Source organism: Rattus norvegicus, chromosome 4, assembly GCF_021556685.1.
Source record: "Rattus norvegicus strain SHRSP/BbbUtx chromosome 4, alternate assembly SHRSP_T2T, whole genome shotgun sequence".
Classification (NCBI taxonomy): domain Eukaryota; kingdom Metazoa; phylum Chordata; class Mammalia; order Rodentia; family Muridae; genus Rattus; species Rattus norvegicus.
The window spans coordinates 174,916,845-174,943,189 of NC_141537.1; the positions used below are offsets into that span (position 1 = coordinate 174,916,845).

Here is a 26,345-nt window from a genome sequence, read left to right on the forward strand (position 1 = left end):
CATATACATGTTATGACTTGGGGATAGATGGGATTCGCAAAGAACGTCATGGGAATTCTGACGGGGAGCCCATTGAATCTGTCCTACACTTGACAGTACAGGGATGTCCGTCCCTGATGTTGACTCAGTAGCTACATGGTGATAGGAGGTTGTCTGACCAGGTAGAGTCTTTCAGTGACTTTCTTTGAAGCTCACGGATCTTTATCTTAGAAATCCTTGGCATCCTCTGTTACGTTTATATCTACCTGCTATATTTTTTGTTACCTCCAGTGAATTAGGATGATTTTTCTTGACTTCCTTTTTAGTGAGCTTCTACTGTATAGGAAAAACTACTAATTTCATGTGCGGATTTTATATCCATCGACTTTGATGAGTGTATTTCTAGTCCTCAATGCTGACCAATTATTTCTCAGAGAAATCAATCCCGCACTTTCCACAAACTTACTAGCATCAATATTTTTAATACCAACAGCTTTAATTTCTGTTTCTGTTTTTTATTTCTGCTCCCAGGTGTCTGTGAGACTATTCCGTCCATATGTTCTACCATCCTGATTTGCATTGCTCTTTCTAAACATATCCTGCCTCTTAAGGCAGAGAAGGCTGCAGCCTCTGCCTTTAAATGTAATTTTTTTTCCCCAATAGTCAGGGCTTGACTCTTAAAACTAATCTCCTAGCTTTGACTTCAAAGATAAAACAAATTTCTCTCTCCATTTAAATACAAGTCTAAATCTCCATTTTTTTAATCTCTCTCTCCATTTACACATTTCTAACTGTCTGATGGGCACTTATTAACTCTGATATCTTTCCATCTCAAAAATTCCAAATTGCTCCTCTGCTTCCAGTGAAGACTCTTTCTAAATCTAGCATTACTTACTGCCGAATAATAAGTACCACCTCACTGAGTTTCTGTACCCCCTTCACATAACATCTGATTAAAACTTTATTATAACTTATTTTCAGTATTTCAACTCAGCTTCATTCTTCTATGTAATTATCAACACACCCATTCGATTTTCTTTTATGTCTATTATTGTCAAAATGCTATTCAATATTTTCTATTCATCAATGAATTATTTGATTATCAAGATATTCTTTGTTTCACTCTCTCAGACACACCAACCTTTTGACAGTCACACGGCATTGTAATCTACACAGTTCATATTCAGGAACTGCAGAATCAAGTTACAGAAAAAAAAAATCACCAACAATTTTTCTCATGTTTTAGGTGATTTTGTGATGTTGTGTAAGTTCATATACATAGGTTTCCCAGGGCACTCAGCTCACAGGACACAAACTCTAGATTCTAACCTAAGTGGCAAAGGCTAGAGAGAAGAAAATAGAAAAATGTGACAAGATTTCTAAGGAAGTGAAGACTTAAAGACAACAGCTAGTTACAACTTTAAGTTCTTTAAAGTTCGTGAAGGCATTTTATTTATCATTGTGTTTTGGGTGACCAAACATATTTAATAATTAAGTTCCAAGTGTTTGAAGAACACCCCCTTCTATCCAGTCAATACCTCAAAGATTCTTCACTGTGGGAAATATAAAATGTGTGGGAACTCATGTACACTCTGAATGAAAACTAGAATCCAAGACTGACATATCCTCATGAGCTCCTGCCTCAGCTCCCTGCATCCCATTTCCTCAGTCTTCCTCAGACCTCCTGTGCTGTTCCTTCAGGAGAGACTGTTCTTACGTGAGCAGTCTAGACCCCTGCTTCCTGTCTCTGTCCATCAGAATTCTGTCCATGTATAGCCCCAGCCACCTAGAAGCAAGCATACCCCGGCAGGCAGCAGCTAACTGGAATTCTGCAAATGTGCAGTCAGGGCCTCCCTCCCTTCTGATACGTGACTGACTGGTAGAAGAATGGAATTTCCATGTGGAACTCGAGAAGGATTCGCTTCTGCCCTCTGTGCCCATGTTCGCTCTGACTACAAGGAGAAGCTTTTAACCAGTGCAATGTGCCAAGAAGTGTCAGGTCTTTATAGATAAACTTCACCTTAGGAAACTTTGGTGCCTGTGGACACAAAAATGTAAGTTTAAATTCAGCAAGTTTAATTTTTTGCCCAAGACCTCACGGCTAAGGATGTAAATTTAAAGCCGTCAAAACTCTGAGCTCTTGTTATTTAATCTAGGTTTTATGAGTACTGTCGGATCATCCTACTGATGCACCGTTAGCTTGAAGTGTAGCCAGTTGAAGCTATCTGAGTTAAGCGATATGGAGAAACTACATGACTGAAACATATTGCAATAGTCCTTGGGCAAAATATGAATCTAAACAAAGGCATCTTTACATTTCATTTATCATTACATTTATCATTTACATCATTTACATTTTACAAAAGAGAAATTTGAGTGAAATTGTACGTGAAAACTTAATCGTGTCTCTGACTCTTTGCCTGCTCATGGGACCCTTTTCCTCGTAAATGGGTTGCCTCGTCCAGCCTTGACATGAAAGTTTATGCCTAGTCTTATTGAATCTTGCAATGTTCTGATGAGAAGTGGAGGAATAATGGATCTGGGGGAGAGGGGACATAGGGTTACGAAGGGTGGGGGGGTGGGGTAAGGAGGCCGCAGTCCACATCTTGTATGAGAGAAAAAAAATTTTAAAAGAAGGAAAGAAAAATATAATAGCCCCAAATTTCCAAACTTTAACGGAAGACATAAAATTATATAAATTCAAAGACCTCTATGCGTAACTGAAAAGAAAACATCAAAGAGAGTCATACTGTTAAACACTGAAATCAAACGTGGAAAGACTGAGGAAGCTTTACTAGTGAGAGAAAGGGGACACATAGGGAAAGAGGGGGTGATGTAGGATGAAACCAGCTGGGAAACAACAGAAGCTGGAGGGTAACACAGGAGCTTCCAAGTGTCCAAAGAGGAATCCTCAGTTTGAGCTTTTATGAGCAAAAATATGTCTTCAGAGACAGTGGAAAAAGAAGTGTGAAGAAGAAGAAGGGGGCTAGGGGTGGGGTGCAGGCAGACAAATTCTACAAACAAACTGAGCTACATGTTTATGTCTTTCTTTACAAGTCTTCTAAGTTGAACACTAAGGAAACAGCTTGGAATGGTTTGCCTTTTCTAACACAGGGAGCTGGGGCCGTAAGTCCCTCTGAGCAGCTCCCCTTATAGCTGCAGCCCCAAGTGTTGATGTGTCCTTTTTTCTTGCCCTTCCACCTTTGTGAGTCATTTGGATATAGCCTTCCCAACTATCTGGAAAGTGTCCAGAAATGGGGCTGTCTCTAACATCTACTTCAATTCCACTGTGGTCCTAAAAAGACTCAAAAGTCAGAGGAAACTGAGGGAAATGGAGAGGCAAAAACACTGGTTGGTAATCAAAGCTACAGCTCAGGAAGTCGTAAAGCACCACGGAGATGGTGCTTGTTCCTAAGGGCATCACAAACTAAGGGTGTTATAGATGACAAACTGGGGCCTGGGCAGTTTGTAGACTGTGTACTTAGCCTACCATGCTTAGCCTCCTGCCACAGCAAAACAAAAACAAAGACAAAACAGTAACAGTGAAGAAACAAACAAAAACAATACAGGCTGGTGTGCTCTTACCACCCAGCACTCGGGAAGGAGAAACGAGAGGATCAGAAGCTAGTCTGGGGCCATGTTCCACATGATCTGAGCCTCTTCAGGCCGACTGAGCATTGTGCAAGTCTGAGAGCAGGATGCGGCTTGGCAGATGCTCCAAGTGTCACTGGAAAGAATGTGTTCGACCCCTGCTTGGGGAGGAGTTTGGGGAATGTCGATGGGGTCATGCTAGTTTATTATTACATTTCTCAATCCTAGGACAGTCTTGATGACTTTGTGTACATTAGTTCTGTGAATTATTAAGACAGGGGTGTTGGAACTTCCAAACATAATCACTAACATTCAGAGCTTCATGAACAGTTGCTTGATGTCCTCTAGATTACTCTCGTTTATCACTGTTCCCGGATAGTACTCTGCTCTCATCATCCTTGGCCACAGAGTGATATAGATCGCTCACTTTGATCCAGATTGATACTTTGTATCTTGTTGGTTAGGTTTCATTGTCTTGTGGGCAGCATCTCACCTTAGCCTGCTCTGACTGTAGAGACCAAGGGTTGGTGTTTGGTGTCCTTCTCCATTGCCCTCCACCTTTCCTGGGGCTGAGTCTCACTGAACTTAGGGCTTCCTAACTCAATAAAACTGGCTGACCAGTGAGCCCCCCTGATTCCTTTGTCTCTAACCTGCCCAGTGCTGGGCTTGTACATGTAAACCACTATGCCCAGATTTTTATGTAGATGATGAGGATATGAACTCAAGTCCTCAGTGCTGCCCACGGAGCCACCTCACCCAGTCTATGGTCTTTAACTTTAGTGGATATTGTTTCACTCCTCCTAACTCAGCACTGCTTGTTAATTCCAATGTGTTTGTACCATGGCTGGGCTATTGACAAAGGCACATTACATACTGATGCATTTCTTTGAATTATGAAAAGAAATAAACACGTAGAACAGGATTTGTGAGCTTCTGGAGTCCACAGACAGACAATTCTCCGGGCATCTTAAAGTATTCATTCGCCCTTTACGGTCCAGTTTCTCCCATGCCAAGTGCAGAGCAGCACACATTGGATACATTCAATACTTTACTGTTCTGAATAGCTTCCCAATTTAACATCACATGGCCATATCTGGCTTGTACACTTACTGCCCTTTGGACCTGGCGATAGTCAAGAGTCCAAAAATTTGGATTCACCCAGAGTAGGTCAACAAATTTGAAGCAAGACTTTAATTAGCCGCTAACCCATAAACAGCTCATGAGGCTTTTCTCCTGAAGAGATTCTAAACCATAAATGAAGTTTAAAGCCTCACCTCTCACGTATTAAAACCAAGGCGCGGCAAGACCTTGACAAATTTCACACGGTGCTTCACTGACAGAAGTCTAGGGCTCTGATTAGAATTCTGGATTTTCAGAAGCAACTGGATTTATACGTACTCAGTCAGAAAGGGTGTTCAATCTTACAGAGTTCAACTTCTGTGACCTGTCGAAGACATTAGATTATGGATAAAATAGTTTTAAAATGCAATTGATGTCCCCGGAGATTTTTTGCAGGAACCCTGTGAAGATGCTAGCCCCTAACCCTAACCCCTAACCCTAACCTTAACCCCTAACCCTAACCCCTAACCCTAACCCCTAACCCCTAACCCCTAACCCCTAACCCCAACCCTAACCCCTAACCCTAACCCTAACCCTAACCCCTAACCCTAACCCTAACCCCTAACCCTAACCCCTAACCCCTAACCCTAACCCTAACCTTAATGCACACACACACACACATACACACACTATACACACTACACACACTTACCATACACACACCACACATATACACACTCACACATACCACCACATACCACACACACTACACACTTACACACTACCACACACCACACACACCACCCACCACATACCACACACATCACATGCACACACCACACTTACACACACTACACACTCACACATCACACACACACACCACATACCACATGCTCACAACTCACCACACACTTACACATACACCACACATACTACACACACACCACTACACACTTACACACCACCACACACCCCACACACACTCACACATCACACACACACACACACCACATACCACATGCTCACACTGACCACACACTTACACACACACACCACACATACTACACACACACACCACCACACACTTACACACCACCACACACCACACACACATGTAGTTTCAAAATGATTATAAAGTAATATTTTTTAAAAGAAAAATAACGAAGTATCTTGATGCCTTGAGTTAGTTTCCTCCCCCCCCCCCACCATGGACCACACAAAATATCAAACACATGATAATTAGATTTTTTTCAAAACTATTTTTAAAAACTAAGTCTTGAAAATCACCTACCAGTAGGAATCTGTGAAAGGTTTAGATTAGTGCGAAATGAAGCGAGGGGCCGTCCTGATTTAGTTCACGGGGTTCTGAGTTCATTGCATTCGTATTGACCAACACACAAGGGCTAGAAAATGGTTGCAGTATTTAAGTTAAGAAGGAAAGAAGAGACCCAGGCACCTCCGCCTTCCACAGCTGCTGCGATTCGTCTCGCTCCTGCCAGTCTGATGACTGATTTGGACACGCACTGCATTGGCCGGGCACATAGATAGGTGAGGAGATGGTTTTATTGAATTCTTTGGTTTCTGGCACCCATCTCAGACTTTGAAAATCCTATTGTATTTTAATTATGGTCAGTTGATTTCCACTGAAGCTTGTATTAGCCAATAATTAGAGGCATTTAAGTTTAAAATGATGGAAAATTCTCATAAATTATTCATTGGAAAGATAGTAATGGATTAAATACAATTAAGCTTTGGATTAATATGAGGAAGGCTCCGAGGTGTCTGGTGACTTTAAGGCATTTACATCTTTCTCCATCTTCCTATTAAACTCCATCGATAAGCACTCTGAATTATTTTATTTCCTTCATGAAGACTCATATAAGGCTAGACAAAGGTTCTGTTGAAAAACCTCCAGTGAAGTAAACAGTACTAACTTGTGTGTTATTTTAAGAAAATGGTCCAAAGCCAGAAAGATAGCTCAGCGAGTAAAGGCACTTATTGCTAAGACCACACACCTGAGTTTGAGCCCCAGGACCTTCATGGTAGAAGGAGAGAACTGACTACTTCAGATTGTCCTATGAATTCCACATGTGTGTTATGACATGCAGGGCACATACATACATACATACATGCATACTTACATACATTCAAAAATTGAAAATAAATGCTTCAATCGTGATATTATGGGGACGCTGAGGAACTTCTATTGCGTACTCTGCAATGTTGGGTGTCATTGTTTACTTTATAAACAACTTAAATCGAGGAGATTTTCCTTTGTTATTTTGTCTTCTTTTGGCCAGTATGCCTTTTTTAGTCTCTCCCTTTTGAAAAGCAACTTTTTCTAGACATTTTCACTTCCTGTGCTTAAGAACAACTGATCTAGTCACATGGGAAGCCACTTGAAATGCTACGTGCAATCCAGAGCAAGGAGTAAAGGCAAGGAATTAGCGTATTCAATTATTCATGCCAGTAAAATGAGATCCGGTGGAAGTCAATATCGGGAACAGAGAGTTACAAAGTAACTCATTAAAGTCAACCAAGCTTCTCCATCCAGTGTTTCATTCCTGAGTTAAGGAAGGGGTCATCTCCTTAAGTAGTAAATTCCAAGGAGAGCTGAAACCCTTCATTCTATTCTTTTAGACTAATGTCATGCTTAAAAATTATCTATGAAGGGGATACAGGGATGCGCACATGTATGTGATGTATGCTTTGCCCATGTATGCTTGTCTGGAGGTCAGAGGTCAGCATCGGATGTTTCTTCTCCAACCTTGGGTTTTGAAACACAGTCTCTTCTTGAACCCAGAGCTCACTAAGGAGCTCTCTGGCAGCCAAGCCCCACTGGGCTCCATCTCCTAGTGCCCAGAGCACAAGCAAGTGTCACCATGCCAACTTTATTATACAGGGTCTCGGATCTAAACTCAGAACCATACACTTGCCAATAAGCAGCTTACCATCTTCCCAGCCTCGTAGATTAGTTTTTAAATGATCCATCAGCTGGCACTAAAATCCTTTCAGTGTCTACTTCTATTAAACTTGGAGAATATACAATATTTTTCAAGGACTAGAGCACTGGGTTTGTTAATTTTTGTCTTATTTTGTTGCTATTATAAGGCAGGGTCCCCTGAAGCCAAAACTAATCTCAGTTTCAAGATCCTCCTGCCTCTAACTCCCCCAGTGCAGGAATTGCAGGTTTGTACCACCACGCCTAACTCACAGAAGCGGTGATTTTAAAACACTGAAGTTCTGTTAGCAAGATTGATTATACACATTTGACAAAACAGTAGCAGACATGTTTGAGACGTTGATTTCATTTATGGAGAAGAGTTGGTTTTATTGTGAGTCATTCCTCTGTCTTCAACGCGGGATCTTTATGAGGTAGCTGCCCAATTAGATGTAAACACTGCAATCAACTGTGGGAAAATAGAGGAGCAGGTTTCTTTCTTTCTGATTCATCCTTCTACTCCACATATAAGAGAGACAATTGGGAGGATTTGTAGAGTAAGAGAGAGCATGAGAAAGTCCCATGGTATGCCGTTCACTCACAGTGAGCCTTTTATAGGACCTTGGCTTCACTATGATAAACACTGTGGCCAAAATCAACTTGGAAGGAGGGAATTCTCTCAGTTTGCAATTGATAGCCCATCTCAGAGGGAAGCAAGGGCCGAAAAACCCTGTCTCAAATAAAATAAAATAAAGGAAAAAATAAAGAGAGGGCATGAAGGAATATGGCTTACTGACCCACTCCCCATGGTATGCTCAGTTTGCCTTTTTTTAATGTGACCTAGGACCACCTGCCATGGGTTAATACTACCCACAGTGGCCTGGGGCCATGCATGTTGACCATTAATGGTGAAAATATCCCAACTTGTCTACATGCTTGATAAGCAAACCAAGCAAACTGCAATGGACACGCCTCTGAAAAGACAATGACTCTTGAGACCTTCGAGCAGGTCCTAGGAGCGATCTGAGAGGGTGTTTGTAGCACAGAAATAATATCTCCTTGCATGCTAGCCCCCTAAAGATCCTTCGGCGGGACAGGATACAGGCCTTAGCTAGTGCATGTCTCTATGAGTCGGTTTTCTTGAAAAAGGGTCTGCCTAAGTTGCTGGCTTTGTAATCACTTGTGGATTTGGCATTCAGGTTTACAGGCCCAAAGCCTTAAGCTACACTGTACAGCCTATGTGTATAGTAGGCTATACCACCTGGCTGTGTGCAAGTACTCACTGTGAAGAACTTCACGTACTCCTGGGAGCACCTAACAGTGTATCTCTGAGAATGTGTTCTTACCCACGGCTGCCTTTGATGCTATTGACTTTCCAGCAATGTTACGGGGAATATTGGGGTTGGGGAAACATGTCTTTTTAAAAATAAAAGTAAAGAGAAGCCAAGTTTTAAGTAAAAACTTCAAGCATTTCATTTGAGAATGGAAGATTCTATTTGCAGAGGTGGTATCAATGCCCTAATTGGTTCTTGATTGTGTCAATAAAGATGGTGGAAGCCAATCACTAGACGAAGGAAAAAGGGTGGGACTTCCAGGTCCCCGGAAGAAGAGAAGGGGATGAGAGGGAGGAGACAGAGCAGAAGCAGCAGCAGATATGTAGGTCTCAGGCCGTGGGCGGAGGCCAGGGAGGATAGGCAGGATATCCTTCCCCAGCCATTGAGTTATCCGGCTAATTTTAAAATATTAAGGCTGTCTGGTGTTTTCCATCCATTGCAACTAAGGTGGGCACAGCCAGGGCGGTGGGTGGCAGTTTGGTGGAGGTAGCTGTGAGAGGCTCAGGGAGCTCAGAATGAGATCTCAAGAAAGAGCAAGCTTGTTATTAAAATGACCTGCAACAAAGTTGCATTTCCCTTGAATGGGCTTATTGTGGTTGGCGATTTACCAGGACGTCTACTGATGACGTTTAGTTAAATGTGTTCATCAGCTTTCCCATTGCTGTGATAAAATGCTTGTCACGACTACTTGTATATTAGTGCCCAGGGTTTGATGGCAGTGCAGTTCATGGTCAGCTGTGTCTGGGCTGTGAGGAGACAGAGCTTCTTGGTCAGGAAAGCACAGAGAATCAAAGTTCATCAGCTCAGGGAGTAGTCGAGGGAGGATGCAAGATGAAAGACGCACAGGCATACCCCACAAGTGACCCACTTCCTCCAGCAAGGCCCCAACCACAGGACTTTCTAGAACCTTCCAAACTCCCACCATCAGCTGGTAACCAAGCCTTTCATACATGAACCTTATGACAGGATACTGTAGGATTTTGTGAATAAGCAGTTGAAAAAAAGCACAAAGGACTGGGGAGCTGGGTGGAGTGGGAGGGTCTTCCGGAGAAGAACTTCTGAGCCCCCCCCCAAGATGAAGATGTTTATTGAAAAAGTTCCTATTGTTGTTGTCTTTGCTTTATGATGAATTTGGAGCTAGAACAAGCAACAAAACCTTAGTGGAGATGGCTTCGCATTACCTCCTGAGCACTTTCTGAAAATATTAACCAAAATTCTCTCTATGAATAAAGACAATCTCTCCATTGCTGCAGGGAAGTCTGACCTTTCTCCAGGACTCTGTCAAGTCTTTGTGAAGGTCAAAAGACAATCAGAGTTAAAGGAAAAAGGGAAAACAAACACCGCAATGTAAAGAGTTAGGCAAGTAGAGGTTGTGTAATGATTTTTAAAGTAAAAGTTAATCTGCATGAAGATAAGGGCAAAGAGCACATTGAGAACCGTTTGATGACAGGACAGCTGGTGGTGCCCGTAATAAATTATCTAAGATCCTGAAGGAAGAGGATGCGACACCAGTACTAAGGAGAAGAATGGTGCTGATAAGACAGCTACACAGGGAGGAAAATTTCGCCACTAGACCCAAGCAATCAATGTCTGCACTTAAGCTGTTACCAGTCAAGGGAAGCCTGCTGCTCACATTTAAAAAAAAACACACTCCAGGCTCAAACTGGAACCTGTGCTCTTCTGGCGTCTGAAAACCCCCGGAGAGTCAAAGATCTTCTCAAGGACACTAACTTGGAAATAGAAACTCAAAGCTTCAGTGTGGCTAAGGATGGAGGAGTCTACTGCACAAAAAGCTGCTGCTGCTTGGTCACCTGTGTTTCTTCTTCAAAGGGGAGCCCGGAACATTTTGAGAAGCGAGCTTCTATAGCCAGATCACTTTGGGGGTGTCATTGAACATGCTACTGATATACAAAACGAAGCAAGGGAAGAAGTAGCAAGATTTAAAAGCTATCAAAAGGGCTGGGCAAACGGCTCCGCCAACGTAGTGCTTGCTTACGCTACGTTTGATCCCCAGGACCCAGGCATGGTGGCACACGCCTGTGCTCCCAGCTTGCTGGCCAGCGAGCCTAACCAAGATGACGAGTTACAGGGTTAGTTCAGATTTGGTCTCAAAAAATAAAGTGGAAAACAACAAAGAAAGAATGAAGAAAGACACCCATTGTCGTCCCCTGGCCTCCTCCGCCTGAGTGCACCTAGGCTCACTCACCCCCCTCTCCAAAACACACACACACACACACACACACACACACACACACACACACACATGCATGATGTGCATCAAAAAAGAAAAAAAATTTCAATAATATGTACTCTCTTTGATATATTGGAGCTTAAATACTTGAAATTAATAACACAGTTCAGGGAAGTTTTAACTTCCAGCCCAGTGGAGTAATAGTCTTCTAGTAGAAGCATTTCTTCCCTGGGAAAAGATTCTCAGTCCAACAGAACATAAGGTCTGGGACAAGAAATAAAAACATAAGCAGGTCACTGGTGTTGTGAGTGGTCCCACTCCTTTTCCAGCCTTGGCTGTGGGAACCGTGATCCTGGTTGGGGAGACACACAGTTCTATATATTGGATGCTATATGGTAGGTATTGACCTGCTGGCAATACTTTCCCAACTCTACAAGACATTATCCCCTAGCCGAAGCTGTAACTGAGTCTTCAGAAGGCCATTCAACCATTCTATAAACGATTCAGTCCTCCAGCTCTTCAGGGACATGATAAAAAGAAGTGGATTCGATTGTTGCACTTGTACTGCTATTGAAGCGAGTCCCTTAGTCAGGAGTACTGTTGCATAGAATCTATGGTGTTGGAAACAAATCTGTATCAGCCTACCATCCCATTATGAAGGGAACATTGCCCCTCTGTAATGAGTGAGCTAAGGCAATCAACCTGCTATCAGCCTGGTGCCATATTCAGGATTCAATAGCCTTCTTTCTTCTGGGCAGATTGCTCACACCCCCTGGGAATAGCCTGGTACTGTTCGAGGCTTTTCCTAGGCAGACACAACAGAACACAACACAAATCTACCCATCCCAGACTGGGAATGCAGACATTCCAAAGTAACCATTGCACAAAAGTCCAACTTGGTGTGCTAGTGAGTTTTTATTGGGGTTACTTGCAAAAGCGGGGTGGCTCAAATGCAGCTGCATCCCTGAAAATCTCTACCACATGGGTAAAGACCCATGATGGAGCCCTTTGTGCCACCTGCAGGTGGCTCTATAGGTCCCAGACTCTCTTGTCCACTAAGCTGGTTAGAGTCTCCTTCCCCAGTTGTTGCTTTTACAACCCCTGGGGAAGGGGCCCTCAAGAGTCTTGTGCGTTCCTAGACTCTCTGAGGAAGTTGCTAAACAACACTCAGTCTGCTTAATGAATGGAATTTGTGTTACTGACCCCTTAAAAACTCTCACCACACTCCATATCTTCGTGGACCCATTTGAAAATGGCAAGGGTCATCTTTATAAATGGATTGATCCATTCCTATGCACCTGATTATTTATATCCTTCTCTGGTGATGACATTCTCTGATGAGAATTTGCACAGACCACAAGTACACTCATGGCTTTCCCCCTTTGAAGAATCCTTTCCACTTACCTCCTTTCTAGATTTCCCTATCACCAATTTTGCTATCACGTTCTTTCCACACTCCATGCATCTAAGCCATTGGCTTCAGCCCATGAGCTGGTGCGTAAACACATCTGGCCATTTCTCCTTCCAAGCAAAATATACATGCAGGTGCTCCTGCTTGAAGTTCTGCCCACTGGGAGAGGTTCCCTTCAACACCGTCTTCAGAGCCTTCCCAGAGCCAGCTTACAAGGCTGGAGCTGTAAACATCCAGATGGTGCCTACTCGTTGAGGACAGCTTTATCTGTAGACCAAGACTTGGTCTTCACCTCCCTTGCTAAACAGTCATGAGAAATCTTGGGGTAGAGATGAGACTCAGCGTCTAAGCACACATTGCACATGTAGGCCTTAGGGGCAATGCACAACACCAATAAAAATTCATCCGGAACTTTCTGGCTGTAGAAGGGGAAGTCTGGGTGGGCAGGAAAGACAGAGTAGCAAGAGTTGAGGACTTTAAACATTTGGCCCAATATATAACTTCCTAGGTCACCAAGAATGTATAAACAGCATCGTATTTTAGAGCATTAAATAGTATTTATTGAAACCTGTAGTACATTTCAGTAAATAATAATAAATAATAATAAACTCTCAATTCCTCATATTTCACTTTTAAACCATCATCTTTCAATTTAAATCGCACTAATGTTTCTCATGAGTTCTTTACTAAAGGTCCGTTTCACCAAGATCATAGTGATAGGATCCATTGACTTCCAGTCACTTTGATTTTGGAAGTGGTGGACTGACTCTCCAAATGGTAAATTAATAAATGAAAGTACCCACAATAGACCCGAAAGGAAGGCAAAAGGAAAGGTAGACCTTCCAAACCCCCTGCAGCTGCTGGCCACGTCATTCCCAAAAGGATGGATAGCCTTAAAAATAGTCTCAGTGAACTGATTGCCATCCTGGATGTTACAGGAACTCAAAATTAAAAGGAGATGGAGGTGGGTGGGTGGGTGGGTCAGAGAGCTCCGTTGGGCATTGCTGTCCGGGCAGCCCCTTCAGCGGATATCCTGCTCCATTGAAGACATATCTAATGGATTTGATGGTAACCCACGTCCAGCATTGAGTGTAGCCGTCTAAACTGTATGCCAGTTATGTCTAAACAGTTATGCTAAACAGTTATGTCTGATTGTGATGTCATCACCAGAGCACTCAGGTCATTAAAGGCCCCAGCTCACTGTATATGCTAACATATGTTAAATTTTATTTTTTTCAAAGACTTTTAAGCACTCTCCATTCTCCCAAGATATTTAATTTCTGTCGTCCTTTGTGACTAACATGCATCTCTTGATATCTGTCAAAAATGCGAGTTAAGATTTCACTCTAAAAAAAATAAACTGTAATTGAACTGTTCTCTCATGTGACAGTTTCAGATAGAATATCTCTCTGATACTGTGGTTGGAATTATTTGCGGGCAGCTAATTAATTCTTCCAGTTCTCTTGTCTTTCCCTTTTCCCTTTTCCTTCCTTTTCTTTCTTCCCTTCTTTCTTCTAAAGAAGCTTTCCTAACTCCAGATCCTGCCTCTGGTCTGGCCTTGTAGCGTCCGGACATTTGTTCCCTTTGCTACTGACACCATTAATATGGATAACCATTCTCCTTTGCAGCATCTCCCAGATGGCTCAGCGCCCAGCGCACATGTTGAAATTTATCTTCTGCCACATCCCAGTGAAGTTCGCAGGAAGAAAACAAAGTGCGTTCCAAAATGCACTGACCCAACTTACAATGAAATTGTAAGTACGCGTTGTCGCCTGTCCAGGTAGTTTGTATTTTTCTTACCTGTGTTTTTGTTTTGTTTTGTTTTCTTTTCTTTTCTTTTCTTTTTCAGCTTCACAACCAAATATGGAGAATTTTTCAGTAATTGGAAGCATTGTTCCATAAAGGAATGATGTTGCCCAAAATAGTACCAGCATGCTGAACACTGTTCTAGATGCTATGGGAACCGGAAAATACAGACTATCAAAGCTCTGACAGGCCAACCCCCAGCAGGCATGGGAGGGGTGCTTTGCACACTAACGCTTTCCCTGACTCTCTGTTGTATTTTCTATACCGTGTACATCTTAGTTTCTTTAACTTATTCTCGCACACTTGAATTTTCTCACCTAACCACCGTTTTATTACAAGCCATGATGTGAAGAACAGCAAGTCATCTAAAAGCTATTTAAAACACACACACACACACACACACACACACACACACACACACACACACACACACACACACACTGCATTCTAAGAGGTTTAAAGATCCAGTCTTCTGGTTTCTCTTTAAAGCAACCCTCGCCTTTGTTGTCTCCCCCCTCCTTCACCTCCTGACTTTTTTTTTAACCTGTTTATTCTTGCCTTGTCATCTAGCAGAGGTTTTCTCAGAAGTCTCAAGAAACAAAGGCATCTTCCCTTGTTATTTCCGAGGGGTCTTACTGAGCCTTCTGGCTTCACACAAGTAGGGATCCTCCTGCCTCAGACTCCCCTCTGTGGTAGAGAGCCAAGCTTGTTGATTCACAGCTCAGCTTGCAGAGAAAGTGTTTTCCCCCTCACCCCAGCCCCAGTTCATTAATCAAATCACACAAGCTGCTCTTGCTTCCCCTCACCCTGGGATACTTTGCAGCTTAGAATCTCACCTTTGCTGGTGGGGCTTCACTCAAGCAGGCTCTTAATTGCTCAATGCAATGCATCCTCAGGCTCTTTCCCCTCTACAGGTGCAAACTGACACCCTGACACCTTCATCCTCTGAAACCTCTTTTGTGCCGCCTTTTTTTTAAATTTTATTTTTCTTGCATATTTTATATTTGCATTTCAAATGTTATCCCCTTTCCCCCCTCTCCTACATCCTTTCTCCCCTCCCCTGCTTTTATAAGGATGCTCCCACTCCCACCCACCCACTCCCACCTCAAGGCCCTGGCATTCCCCTACGAAGTTCCACCTTTTCTTAATTTTCCCCCTTTCCTCTGACCATCATTTTGCTTTCATTCGCTGCTATCCTTCCTCTTAAAATGTTATTTGCTGAAGTTCTATGGGCCACCCTGGCCTGCTTCCCCTTCAAAAAGCACCCCTCCCTAGCCAAAGAGTCTATGTCCAAAAACCCAAACAAAAACAAAAACAAAAACAAAAACAAAAAAATGAAAACAAAATACAAAAAGCAAACAAAAAACCAACAATAACAATAACAATAACAAAAAAGCCTTAAAACTGTGTGAGTAGCAACTCCTAAGTTCCTTCTTTTGTCTGTACTACCTAAGAATCATGGAGAATCCCTGTGGGGTTTTTTTTTTTTGTGTGTGTTTTGTTTTTTAAGATTTATTTATTTTATGCATATGAGTACATTGTAGCTATCTTCAGACACACCAGAAGAGGGCATCGGATCCCCATCACAGATGGTTTTGAGCCACTCTGTGGTTGCTGGGAATTGAACTCAGAACCTCTGGAAGAACAGTCAATGCTCTTAACCACTGAGCCATCTCTCCAGCCCCGAGTCCCTGTGTTTCTTGAGGAATTAGGGCAGAGCTGCAGAGAAGTGCCCAGGATGAAACACCCCCAAGGTGAAGCTCTCAGGCTACACTTAAACCCCCAAGTGTTTTATTTCTTTGACATCCTTGGGCTGGGGTATGCTCGGAGCTCTGCTTCACTGGGTAATGAAGGGTGAGGACAGACTCTGTGTACGGGCAGATTTTCTGTCCCATCTCAGTGTACGCTAACATCTGTATTGATTCCCCCAAGGCCCAGCTACTCATGTAACCCAGGCTGGTCTGGAACTCATGTTTGTAGCTAGGGATGACCTCTGATCCTCCCACCTCTACCTCAAGTGCCAGGATTATAGGGGTGCACACCACACCTGATAGCACTCAAGGTTTTGACCATTGACCCCTCTTCCTCATGGCTGGAGCATGCCGTTTAAACTTCTTCTGGACACCCGGAAGACAGACTTGCGTCTTTGCCATCTCAAACGATGCCTTCTTCTTTGAGGAGGATGGAAGATTAGTGTGTGTGTGTGTTGGCGGTTTCAGACATGTACGTTTTATCGCTCAGTGTGTCTAGTGCGGTCTGCATGTACCGGGTGTATGTCTACCCACTACAGTGGTTACAACCCCAAAGGGAAGTGACTCTCCTTCTCCCGGAAGCCATCGTCTGTGAATGTCCTCTCTCAGCTAGAGGGACAGTGCCACCTGAGCCCCTTTCTTATCAGTGCTGGAGTGTTAACTGGTTTAATTTTGTGCAAATTCCAAACGCACCTCTAATGTCATGCCCTGCTCCCGCAGTCACTTGTCCAACAACGAAGCTGCCATTTTACTAGAACACCACCAGACTCCTATATCCAGCCTTCTTTTTTTTTGGTATAAATCTTTCTGAGGTCCCCATCTCTTTAGCCATTACAAAGCTATTATCCAAGTCCTATAGAATATTTATGTTTTGTATGGTTTGAGACAGGGTTTCTCTATGCAACCTCAGCTGACCTGGGATTGACTATGTAGACCAGGCTAGATTTGAAGTCATAGAGATCTGCCTCTGCCTCCCAAGTGCTGGGATTGTATGCCTGTGTCATCAGGACCATCCCTGTGAAATAGTTTTATTAAATCTTTTACATTTCTACCTAGGGTGTCATTCAGACATATTTATTATTAATCCATTTAAATTATTTGAAGGGTCCTCACTGCCAACTGTTAACCTACAATTTTAAATGTGGCATTCGCATCCCTTAAATTTTAATCCAGTAATTTTTCTCTGTTCTCTCTTGGATGAATACCACTGAATATTTTCTTTTTTAGAAACATGTACAGCTAGGAAAACTAATACAGATTCCAATGGCTCTTAATGTCTTCCCCCAGTGTAAGAGCTAACATAGCTTTCAGTTAGCTGACTCCTTATTACCAACACTAGGAAGCTGACATAGGTCTGATCCAAGTAGCTCATTCTGACTTTACCAACCCCAAGGACCCCCTTGTATGGATATTTAGCTCTGAACATTTGTGTCATCTGCTTGATCCCCACTCAAGGTACAAAACAGAACCGGCCGAAGGTTTACAAGAATAACCCCACTGTAGCCAAAACTGTCTGCCTTTGTGTAGTACAGGATCTCTACCCCTATAAATTTACCATTTTTAATGTTACATAAACGGAATTGCATACTTCATAATAATTGAAATTGCCTTTTGTCTCAGCTACTTTTTCTCATGGCTATGACAAAATACCTAGAAAGAGCAACTCAAGACAGGGTTTGTTTTGGCTCAAAGTTTGAGGGTGCCAGTCCACCATGGTAGGGCAGGTGGGACAACAGATGTCCATGGTGTTGCCCACATTTAGGAGCATCTTCTCACCATAAGAAACCTAAGCTCCTTCACAAGCATGTTAGATATTCGTTACCATGGTGATTCTGAATCCTGTCAAGTTTGAGACCAAGGTTCACCATCAATCCTTTTTAGGCACTGCAGCGTCTTATTTATTCCCCTAAGTCGCTGCATATGGTTCTGATGACTCTTCAGACCCACTTCTCACTCTGCCCTTCTCTGCTGCTGTGGCCAGTGAGTGAGTCCTGGCACATCCTGCTTTATGCATCTTTGTAACCTTTAGACCTAGAGTAGATTTCCTGACAATAAGGGAAATGTTGCCTTTCTCCAGATATCTTTAACACTTAGTGACTTCTAAAAGCTATCTCTAAATATTTCATGTAGTTTTATAAGTGATACTGTGTGTGGGGGGGGGGATAAAGTGTATATAAATCATTAATATGTATACAGGCATGCCTGTAAAGGATTCTCTAAATTAGTAGAGCTATTTTGATGTCTTCTTACTTGTTACAATGCTCATTCATGGCTAGAGATACACATCCAACAATATGAAACCCGTTTCTTTCCTTGCATACAAAGCCATTCCTCACTATCAAGAAACTTTGTAGAGATGCTGTATCAAAAGATAAGAGATGGGCCAATGAGATGGCTCGGTCGTCAAGAGCACTGGCTGCTCTTGCAGAGGACCCAGGTTTGTGTCCTCACACCTACACGGCAGCTCGAGATCGTCTGAAACTCCAGCTGCAAGGGATATGATGCTGTCTTTGTCTTCCGTGAATAACGTAGACATGTGATGCATAAATCCATTTAGATACTCACACACATGCAAGAAGGTTTTTAAATTGATTGGGTAGATGATGCCAATGGAACAATACCTGAGTTGGTCTTCTGGATGTCACATAAATAACAAAGAGAAAGACAGAGAGACAGAGAGAGAATCTATAGCTGTTGCAATAGAAAGGAAAAAAAGAAAGATAGGAAGGAAGGAAGGAAGGAAGGAAGGAAGGAAGGAAGGAAGGGAGGAAGGAAGGAACAAAGGAAGGGAGGGAGGGAGGGAGGAAGCAGGTTTCAGTCCCTACATGCAATTAAGTGATCATAATATAAGGAAACACTTAATAAATGTCACTAGCAATCAGTATTGTTTTAATAAGTTGAAAGTTAATTCACCAAAAAATTAATGGATTATAAAATCAGCAGAAAGTAGATGTGCATGAAGCTTACTTTACAACTCTTGGTATGGACATAAATTTTCTTACAGCTTTCAAATAATCCTAGGTCTTCCTAAATCCACAACCGAGTAATTCAAAACCGTGACAGTTCCTTCTCAGCGAAAGCCTTCTTGAAGCGCAGACACACCCTTCGTGTTTTGTACACATTTTAAAAGACCAACAAATAACAAAGCCCATACTTGCACAATCCCAGCATGCATGGGATCCAAAGCAGGAACGTGAGCATCAGAGAGTAGACTGAGATTGACCGAAGATGCGGGGGGGTGGGGTGGGAGTAGGATGGAGGGGGGGCGCGGGGTGGAGGGCAGTTGAAATCAGAGAACCATGAGACAGAAATCAGGCACAAAATTCTGAGTTTTCTCCTATCATGTTCTCTGTTTATCATTACAGCAATGCCTATAAAAGCTTGTAGAGAGATCACCATGTGTATTGTATGGATGCCTCACCTGTCAATTAAAAAGCCTATGGCCTATGGCTTTGACTTAATAGAGGTGGGACATGGACAGGGGAAAGAATTCTGGAAGTCAAGGAGGCAGGGAGAAAAGCCCAAAAAAGAGGTGAAGAGACCGAAGCTCGGGACCGGAGCACAGGTAACTAGCCACAGGGCAGAATGTAGGTGAAAATCAATAGGCTATCTTTAGTTATGATCCAGTCAGAGTACAGCCTAGTTATATGGCCAAGGTATCTGTAAATATAATTTGAGTCTGAGTCTTATTTCTGGGAGCATGGGGCTGGGCGGCAGAACCAGGGCCTAACTTCAAGAAAATCGTGTCCCACGTTAGGCCCCATTTTGTTGTCTAAAAATTCAACCCCAACCCAGAGTTTCTACCCCACCTTTAACCATTTGTTCCCAGATAAAAGACACATACAAGCTTTACATTTATAATAACCCTTAATCAGCACAAGAGCGGGGCAGATATCGATCCTCTGGCTGTTATGACTATTTCCATGCCAATAATCACATCATATGATTTCTCATGCTCTGTCTGAGAAATCCAATGCTCTTAAGTCCAATTAGCCAACTCACATGGCCATCATTTCTGACTCACCTGACCCATGGCAGCATCCTCCTCCCTTCACCTTCTTGCCCCCTCGTGGTTCTTTGATGCCAGAGGTCCTGAAATGCTAAATTCCACCTACGTTTCTTCCATCCAGGTATTAAATGTCAGCATCTTTATTCACCAATCAGAAATAACTTGGGGTCAGGATCGCATAGTGTCTTTGAGTCTACATGCAGATGCTCTCGTCTCTGGGGCGACCAGGTCTTGGGGGCCTGCACTTAGCATTACAATGCAAAGCATCAGATCAAACCTCAATAAAGATGCACAAAACATACCCTTGACTTTAGATCTGACTCATTTTCTCTTCCCTCAACAGTGAGATAGGATCCTATTTCTGCAGTAAGATCCTGCTTTGTTTCTGTGAGTCTTTCAGGGCACCCTAATAGGAGACCTGGTGCTTATTAAAGAGCTCAGAGGCTTATCACGTGGCATCCACAGGTATTAAATAGCTCTGTTCTTCTACTTCCTCTGGAGCTCACTGCAGCAGCCTCACACTATAATGGGATTCCTCAAACTGCCGAGGCCTTGCAGCATACGGTGAGGTGAGAGAGACCTATTTCCTGTCTTTGTATAAATCTCTGAGACATAGAAAGGGCATAAGATGTTGCATATCAATGTCTTACCAAAATTTTTGCTAAAATAATTCTTCCCCTTTTTAGTCACAGGTTCCTCTGAGGGAGGGGTGGTTCAGGGACTCTGTCCAGTGGCAGAGACCCTACCCTTCAACTGCCAAAGCTTTGGTCCAGGGCCTAGCTTGTCTGTTTGACATTTCCCAGTGTGCATCTCAGCAGGGTTTGCCAGCAGTCTCTCAGAATTCCTCTGGCATACAGAAATCCCATGGTGCACCTGGGTCAGGAGCAGAATGTTCAGGGCATCCTTTGAGAGACAGCTGCGATTTTCAGCCCTCACACACCACTGTTCTCTGTGCTCAGCTACCTCCAACATCGGGTTCAAACCGTTAAAGGGTTCATAACGAAGGAAGAAGTTCTACCTTGTAACAGAATTACATCGCTGTAGTCCACGTGTTCCCTCACTGTCCTGTTCTTGGATATTAACCAGGAAAATTCTAAAGGAATCACCAGAAAGGACAGGTCACGCATGATACATGCCTTACCTGCCTAAAGTCCTCTTGCAGAGTTCCTCATGGGTGATGACGATATAAGGACTGTGCTCTAGGTCCAGTCAGCAAGCTGGAGACACTTGCTCATCAATTCTGTGTGTGTGTGTGTGTGTGTGTGTGTGTGTGTGTGTGTGTGTGTGTCTGTCTGTCTGTCTGTCTGTCTGTCTCTGTGTGTGTGTGTGTACTGATTTGCTTATGTGCATACAGATCTGTATGTGTGTATATTGGAAATCAAAGGTCATCATCAGGTGTGTTGGTTTGGTATGTTCACTAGCTGATGTTATCATTTTGTTTTGTTTTGTTTGAGACCAGTTCTCACACTATAGGCTAGCCTCAGATTTACAGAGACCCTTCAGTCTCCTGCCTCCACCTCCGCCTCTTGTCTCTGCCTCTTCCTCCTGCCTCTGCCTCTGCCTCCTGCTTCCACATCTTGGCATTAAAGATTTGCATGCACCACTACTCCTAGCTTTTTTCACATGGAATCAAACTCAGAATCTTGTCCTTTATTGCTGTCTCCCAAGCCTGAACTCTTCTGATGTTCACAAGATGATAAAGCTTGCTCGGTCATGTACTACAAGCTTTCAGAGGACTGATTCGGTGTAAGACAGTGCTTCCCTAACATTCTGACACCTGCAACATTGTAGCCATCTCCACAAGAGGACAGAGGTCACCAAATAACAATGTTTCAGGATACATTTTTCATTAAATGACAAATGCTGATCTATATACATAGTATCTAGACCCAGAGGGCACACAAGTTATTCAAGCTCAGCACTAACTGATCCCAAAGCCCAAGTCCACCCCAGGACAATGTCTCTCCGTCCAATTCTCTGTTCTCCTGTGTGCTGAGCTGCCTTTCCCTGCCCCCTTGATATTCCTCCCACCGACACAGTCACTGATCTCCTGTTTATTACTCTCCCTCTGCAATCATGAAAATGGACTTTCGCCATATTTATTAGCCCCTTGTGTCAAATAATGTCCAGTGAATGCTGGTATATGAGTTAATAGGTACTCATTACACTCAAGGCTTTCTGTTTGAGGTGCCAATTCCAAGCCCACAATAGATTTGTCAGGTTGACTGAAGATTTGCCTCATGCCTATTGGCAAAAATGTATGAATACACTATAAAACTTAAGAGAAATATTCCTTATTCTATTTATATGAAGGCATATTATGTCACTTGATGGGAACATCACAAAGAATACACCCACGTAGGTTCTTCTCCAGCATGACCCAACAACTACTCGTTACATGGTAAGAGTTTAAAAAAAAATCACTATAGTGCACAGAACAATTAAGAGCTATATACCACCAATATTATAACTTTGGTCACTTTAAGAAGATAATTTGCATTGTTAAAGAACAGGTTAAAATCTGCCAAGTAACTTAGTCACTTCCTGAGACTTTCTACTTTCCGAGTGCTTGAGGGAATCGCTTTTGTCAGGAAGAATATTCCTCAGCCAAGCATACACAGAGAAAAGAATCCCCCTATTTGTGTATTTGATGGATATTTGATTTATGAGTGTTGAATATCTGGCATAAAGCTTGCCTTATTCTCTTGTTAATTCTTTTTCACTATGCTATAGGTCAGTGTTATTATTCGCAACATACAAAGGCTCGCAGATGAAGACAGATTCATGTGGATGTGAATTTAAGTTATTGCTGTATTTTGATGAAACTCTTCATTTTGGAATTGATTGTACAATTCACAGAGTTCTTGAGCCAGACCTTTCCAGGGGCCGCATTTTGTATCTGTGCCACTTTCTCCTTTCTTGTATCATTTTGAAAGCTCTGTCATCTATCTTCTCTGTGGGACAGGCAAGGAATTCACTGTGGGAAATGTTATAGGAAGGAAAGGAGAGGAGAAGGCAGGAAGCTAAAGATGGCCACCATGGAGGGAATAAAAGGGAGCTTACCCTGAGGTCCTGGGTGGATTTCTGGGTAGCACTGAGCATCCAGCCACCGTGAGAGAACATGAGTTATGGTTAGTGAATTTGGGGGTGCTTGACGCATTCTCTAAAAGTCTTTATTACCCCTGAACCCCATTCCTGGCTTGGGATACTTTAAATAGTCAATCCTAGAAAATCAACAGTAATTTTCTTTGTGGAGCAGGAGGAAGTGGCTGGATGGAGTAGACTAGACGGCATTGCAGACCATGTCCCTTGATTGAGCTAGTTCTTTTACTTGCTAAGTAAATTTTTGTGTGCAGCAGAGAACCAAATGTCATTGATAATTTGCATTTTATTCAGTGCTGGGGAAGTACTCATAGGCATACACGCTCGGCAATGAGTTCCCTTCAGGGGCTTCAACCCAGTCCTCAGTGATGGCATCAGAGGGTGGAAAAATAGATCCAGTGGGCAACTGCTCAAAAACCCCATCCTTACTCACGAAGGAGGCCACACTCAGCTGTCTGAGGACTTTCCTTTCCAGCTGCCTCCTATTTTGCATATACTGAGAGCCCTTCATTTTCCCTTGTAACGTGGCTGTAAATAGCAAGTATGTATCCCCGTGTGAAACTCCGGCTTCTAAATGTGTTCTAACACGTTTCCTTGGCAACCACATCAGCTTTCCATGGATGTCTCCCTTCCTTTCACATCTCATAACTAACATCTTCAGCCATCCCCCACTGCCAATGTCTCTCACCCCCAACAGGCCTGGCATTGCCACGACTCTAATGCCCTGAATATTAGAAGCCAAAGTTGAATAGACCTCAATGGGGGGAAATTAAATTGCATGAACAACCCATACAAAAAAAGAAATAAGCAATCACACATATAAGACCAAAGAACATCAAAATGTTAGCTGTGGTTATCTCCCAGTGATGGAAAGCCAGATTTTGTTTCCCTCCCTCTTCTGATTTGTTTGTACTATATGTTTAATTGAATGAACACATTTTCATGGTTAAAAGTCACACAGTTTTAAGTAAAAGAAGTGATCACATACTGATTCCATCTGCTACACAAGGAAATGTTACTTTCCCTGGCTAAACAACCCTGGCCTGACACTGTCTGTGGGCCTGCAACACAAGGATGTGGTACCCAAGCTCCTGTGACAGTCGGTAGGCTCAAGGGTGGTTGGAGGCAGAGTCTTGGACACTGTTCGGTAGAGCAACACTGGCAATGAAATATGTTGATGCAAACTTTTCCCCTCAAAGGTATAAGCTGTTAGTATCATGTTAAAAATTAAACTCAGTATTGAAAAGAAAGATGCATTCAGGCATATCCGATTTACATGATCCTTCTCTCTCCATTTTCAGGTGGTATATGATGACGTCTCAGGACTTCAGGGACATGTTTTAATGCTCATTGTGAAGAGCAAAACTGTATTTGTGGGAGCGGTTAACATTCAGCTCTGCAGTGTTCCCCTCAATGAAGAAAAGTGGTACCCATTAGGGAACAGTATCATCTGACCAATGCCATGAATGTATGCATTATTGATTAAGTACTTGTGTGTTTTCAGCTTCCATTTCCCCTATAGCATACACAAGGCATCTTTCTTGCGGAAGATGGCTTGGAGCAGTGGTTCTCACTCAGCGTCCCTAACACTGCGACCCTTTAATACAATTCCTGGTGATTGTAGTGACCCAAACCACAAAATTATTTTAGTTGCTATTTCACAACTGTAATTTTGACACGGTTATGAATTGCAATGTAAATATCTGATCTACAGGATACCTACTATTCGACCCCTGTGATAAAAGGGTCATTGGACAATCCCAAAGGGTCATGACTCATGGGTTGAGAACCACAGGCTTAGAGTGGTCACAGAAGAAGCAGATCAAAATCAGTCTTTTGTAGCTCTTTCTTCTCTACCTTCTCCTTATTTTCTTATCATATTTTCTCCTTGGAATATTCATCATGGAAAATCCCATATGCAAAGTCATGAAAGAATGATTCATTTAATATGCATTTTTGAATCAAACTAAGTTCATGTCTTGCCTTAATTGCTTGTTGAGGTCAAAATTATACTTTTAGGGTGTTTTCTAAAGCTAGGAGAAGCTCATGTAAGGGTTAAGAATATTTGCAATATATTTCAAAAGTTAAATATGTGTACAAACCACATATCTAGTCATGATTGAATTTATTGAGAGAATTGATGATCTCCAACCATGTGCTATAATTTTTCTATCAAAAAAAAATCCCTAAGATTTTTCTATTGCATAGATTTTTTTTCTTTAAGAATTTCATGCATGTATATAGTGCTTTCGTTATTGTAGCTTCTCTCTTTTTTAGTTGTCCCCACACCCATCAACAACTGTTCTTCTCTAAAACTCCTGTATTCCTGTGGGGAGTTTTATTTTTAAGATGGGCATCAAACTATATATCCCAGCTGACCTAGAGCTTGCTATGTTGACCAGGTGGGCCCCAAATCACAGTGGTCCTCCTGCCTCTGTTTCCCGACCGCTAAGGTTCCAGGTCATTGGATCTTGTCTGTAATTTTTAAGTTCAGTTCTTAGAATTTGATATTGATCAATCCAGTGTCATTGTGTCTTCCAGCCTCTGTCATGTTCACACCTTAAATCTTATTAATCTCCAAACCCAAAATATCCAACTTTTAAGTTCACCATTTAAAACGCCTCTTTGCGTGTTAAATACTCTCACTGCACTTGAACCAACACCTTGTGCTCGCACGGACCAGATAGATGATCTCACAGTTTGTCACCTGTGTAACAGGCAAACCCAGAGGATGCCTCCAAGATAATCAAACTGGAGGTTTCAAAAATAAAACATCTGCCATATAAGTTGTCGTGGTTTTGTTTCTCTAATCCTGATTTGCTTTGTGTTAAAAAAAGGAATCCAGATTGTTTCGTTTGGTCATTTAAATGCATGAAAGCCATTCATTTAGTCACTGAAAACTACATCGGTGACTTAAAGGAGCCATCAGGGTCTCACCAAAATGTATGATAACTCCATCCCAGAAAGCCGTTAGCATTGTGAGCAACTGTTCTGTTCATTCTTACACTGTTCCCTCTCTGACCTTATAGTCAATAGTGACACACCATATCCTTACAGTGTCCCCATCTTGGCTTATGATGACGCTGACACGCTGTCTCTCCTGCTGAAACCTCCTCGGCTTCTTTTCTCCTGACCCACGTTCTCCCTGGCAACTCTGTGTCCTGCTTCGAT

General features: G+C 42.6%; 1 protein-coding gene across 5 annotated transcripts in view; it reads left to right on the forward strand.

Annotated features, from left to right (window-relative positions):
- The window catches only part of Pik3c2g (phosphatidylinositol-4-phosphate 3-kinase, catalytic subunit type 2 gamma), a 366,288-nt gene extending 340,328 nt beyond the window's left edge, over positions 1-25,960 (forward strand). For all 5 annotated transcript variants that reach the window (XM_087655648.1, NM_053923.2, XM_087655647.1 and 2 more), the window contains 2 exons: positions 14,135-14,260; positions 24,476-25,960. In XM_087655648.1, coding sequence (XP_087511774.1) covers positions 14,135-14,260; positions 24,476-24,628 — 279 coding nt within the window. In that variant the 3' untranslated portion in view covers positions 24,629-25,960. The remainder of the gene's footprint in view (positions 1-14,134; positions 14,261-24,475) is intronic.
- The last annotated feature ends 385 nt before the right edge of the window (positions 25,961-26,345 follow it).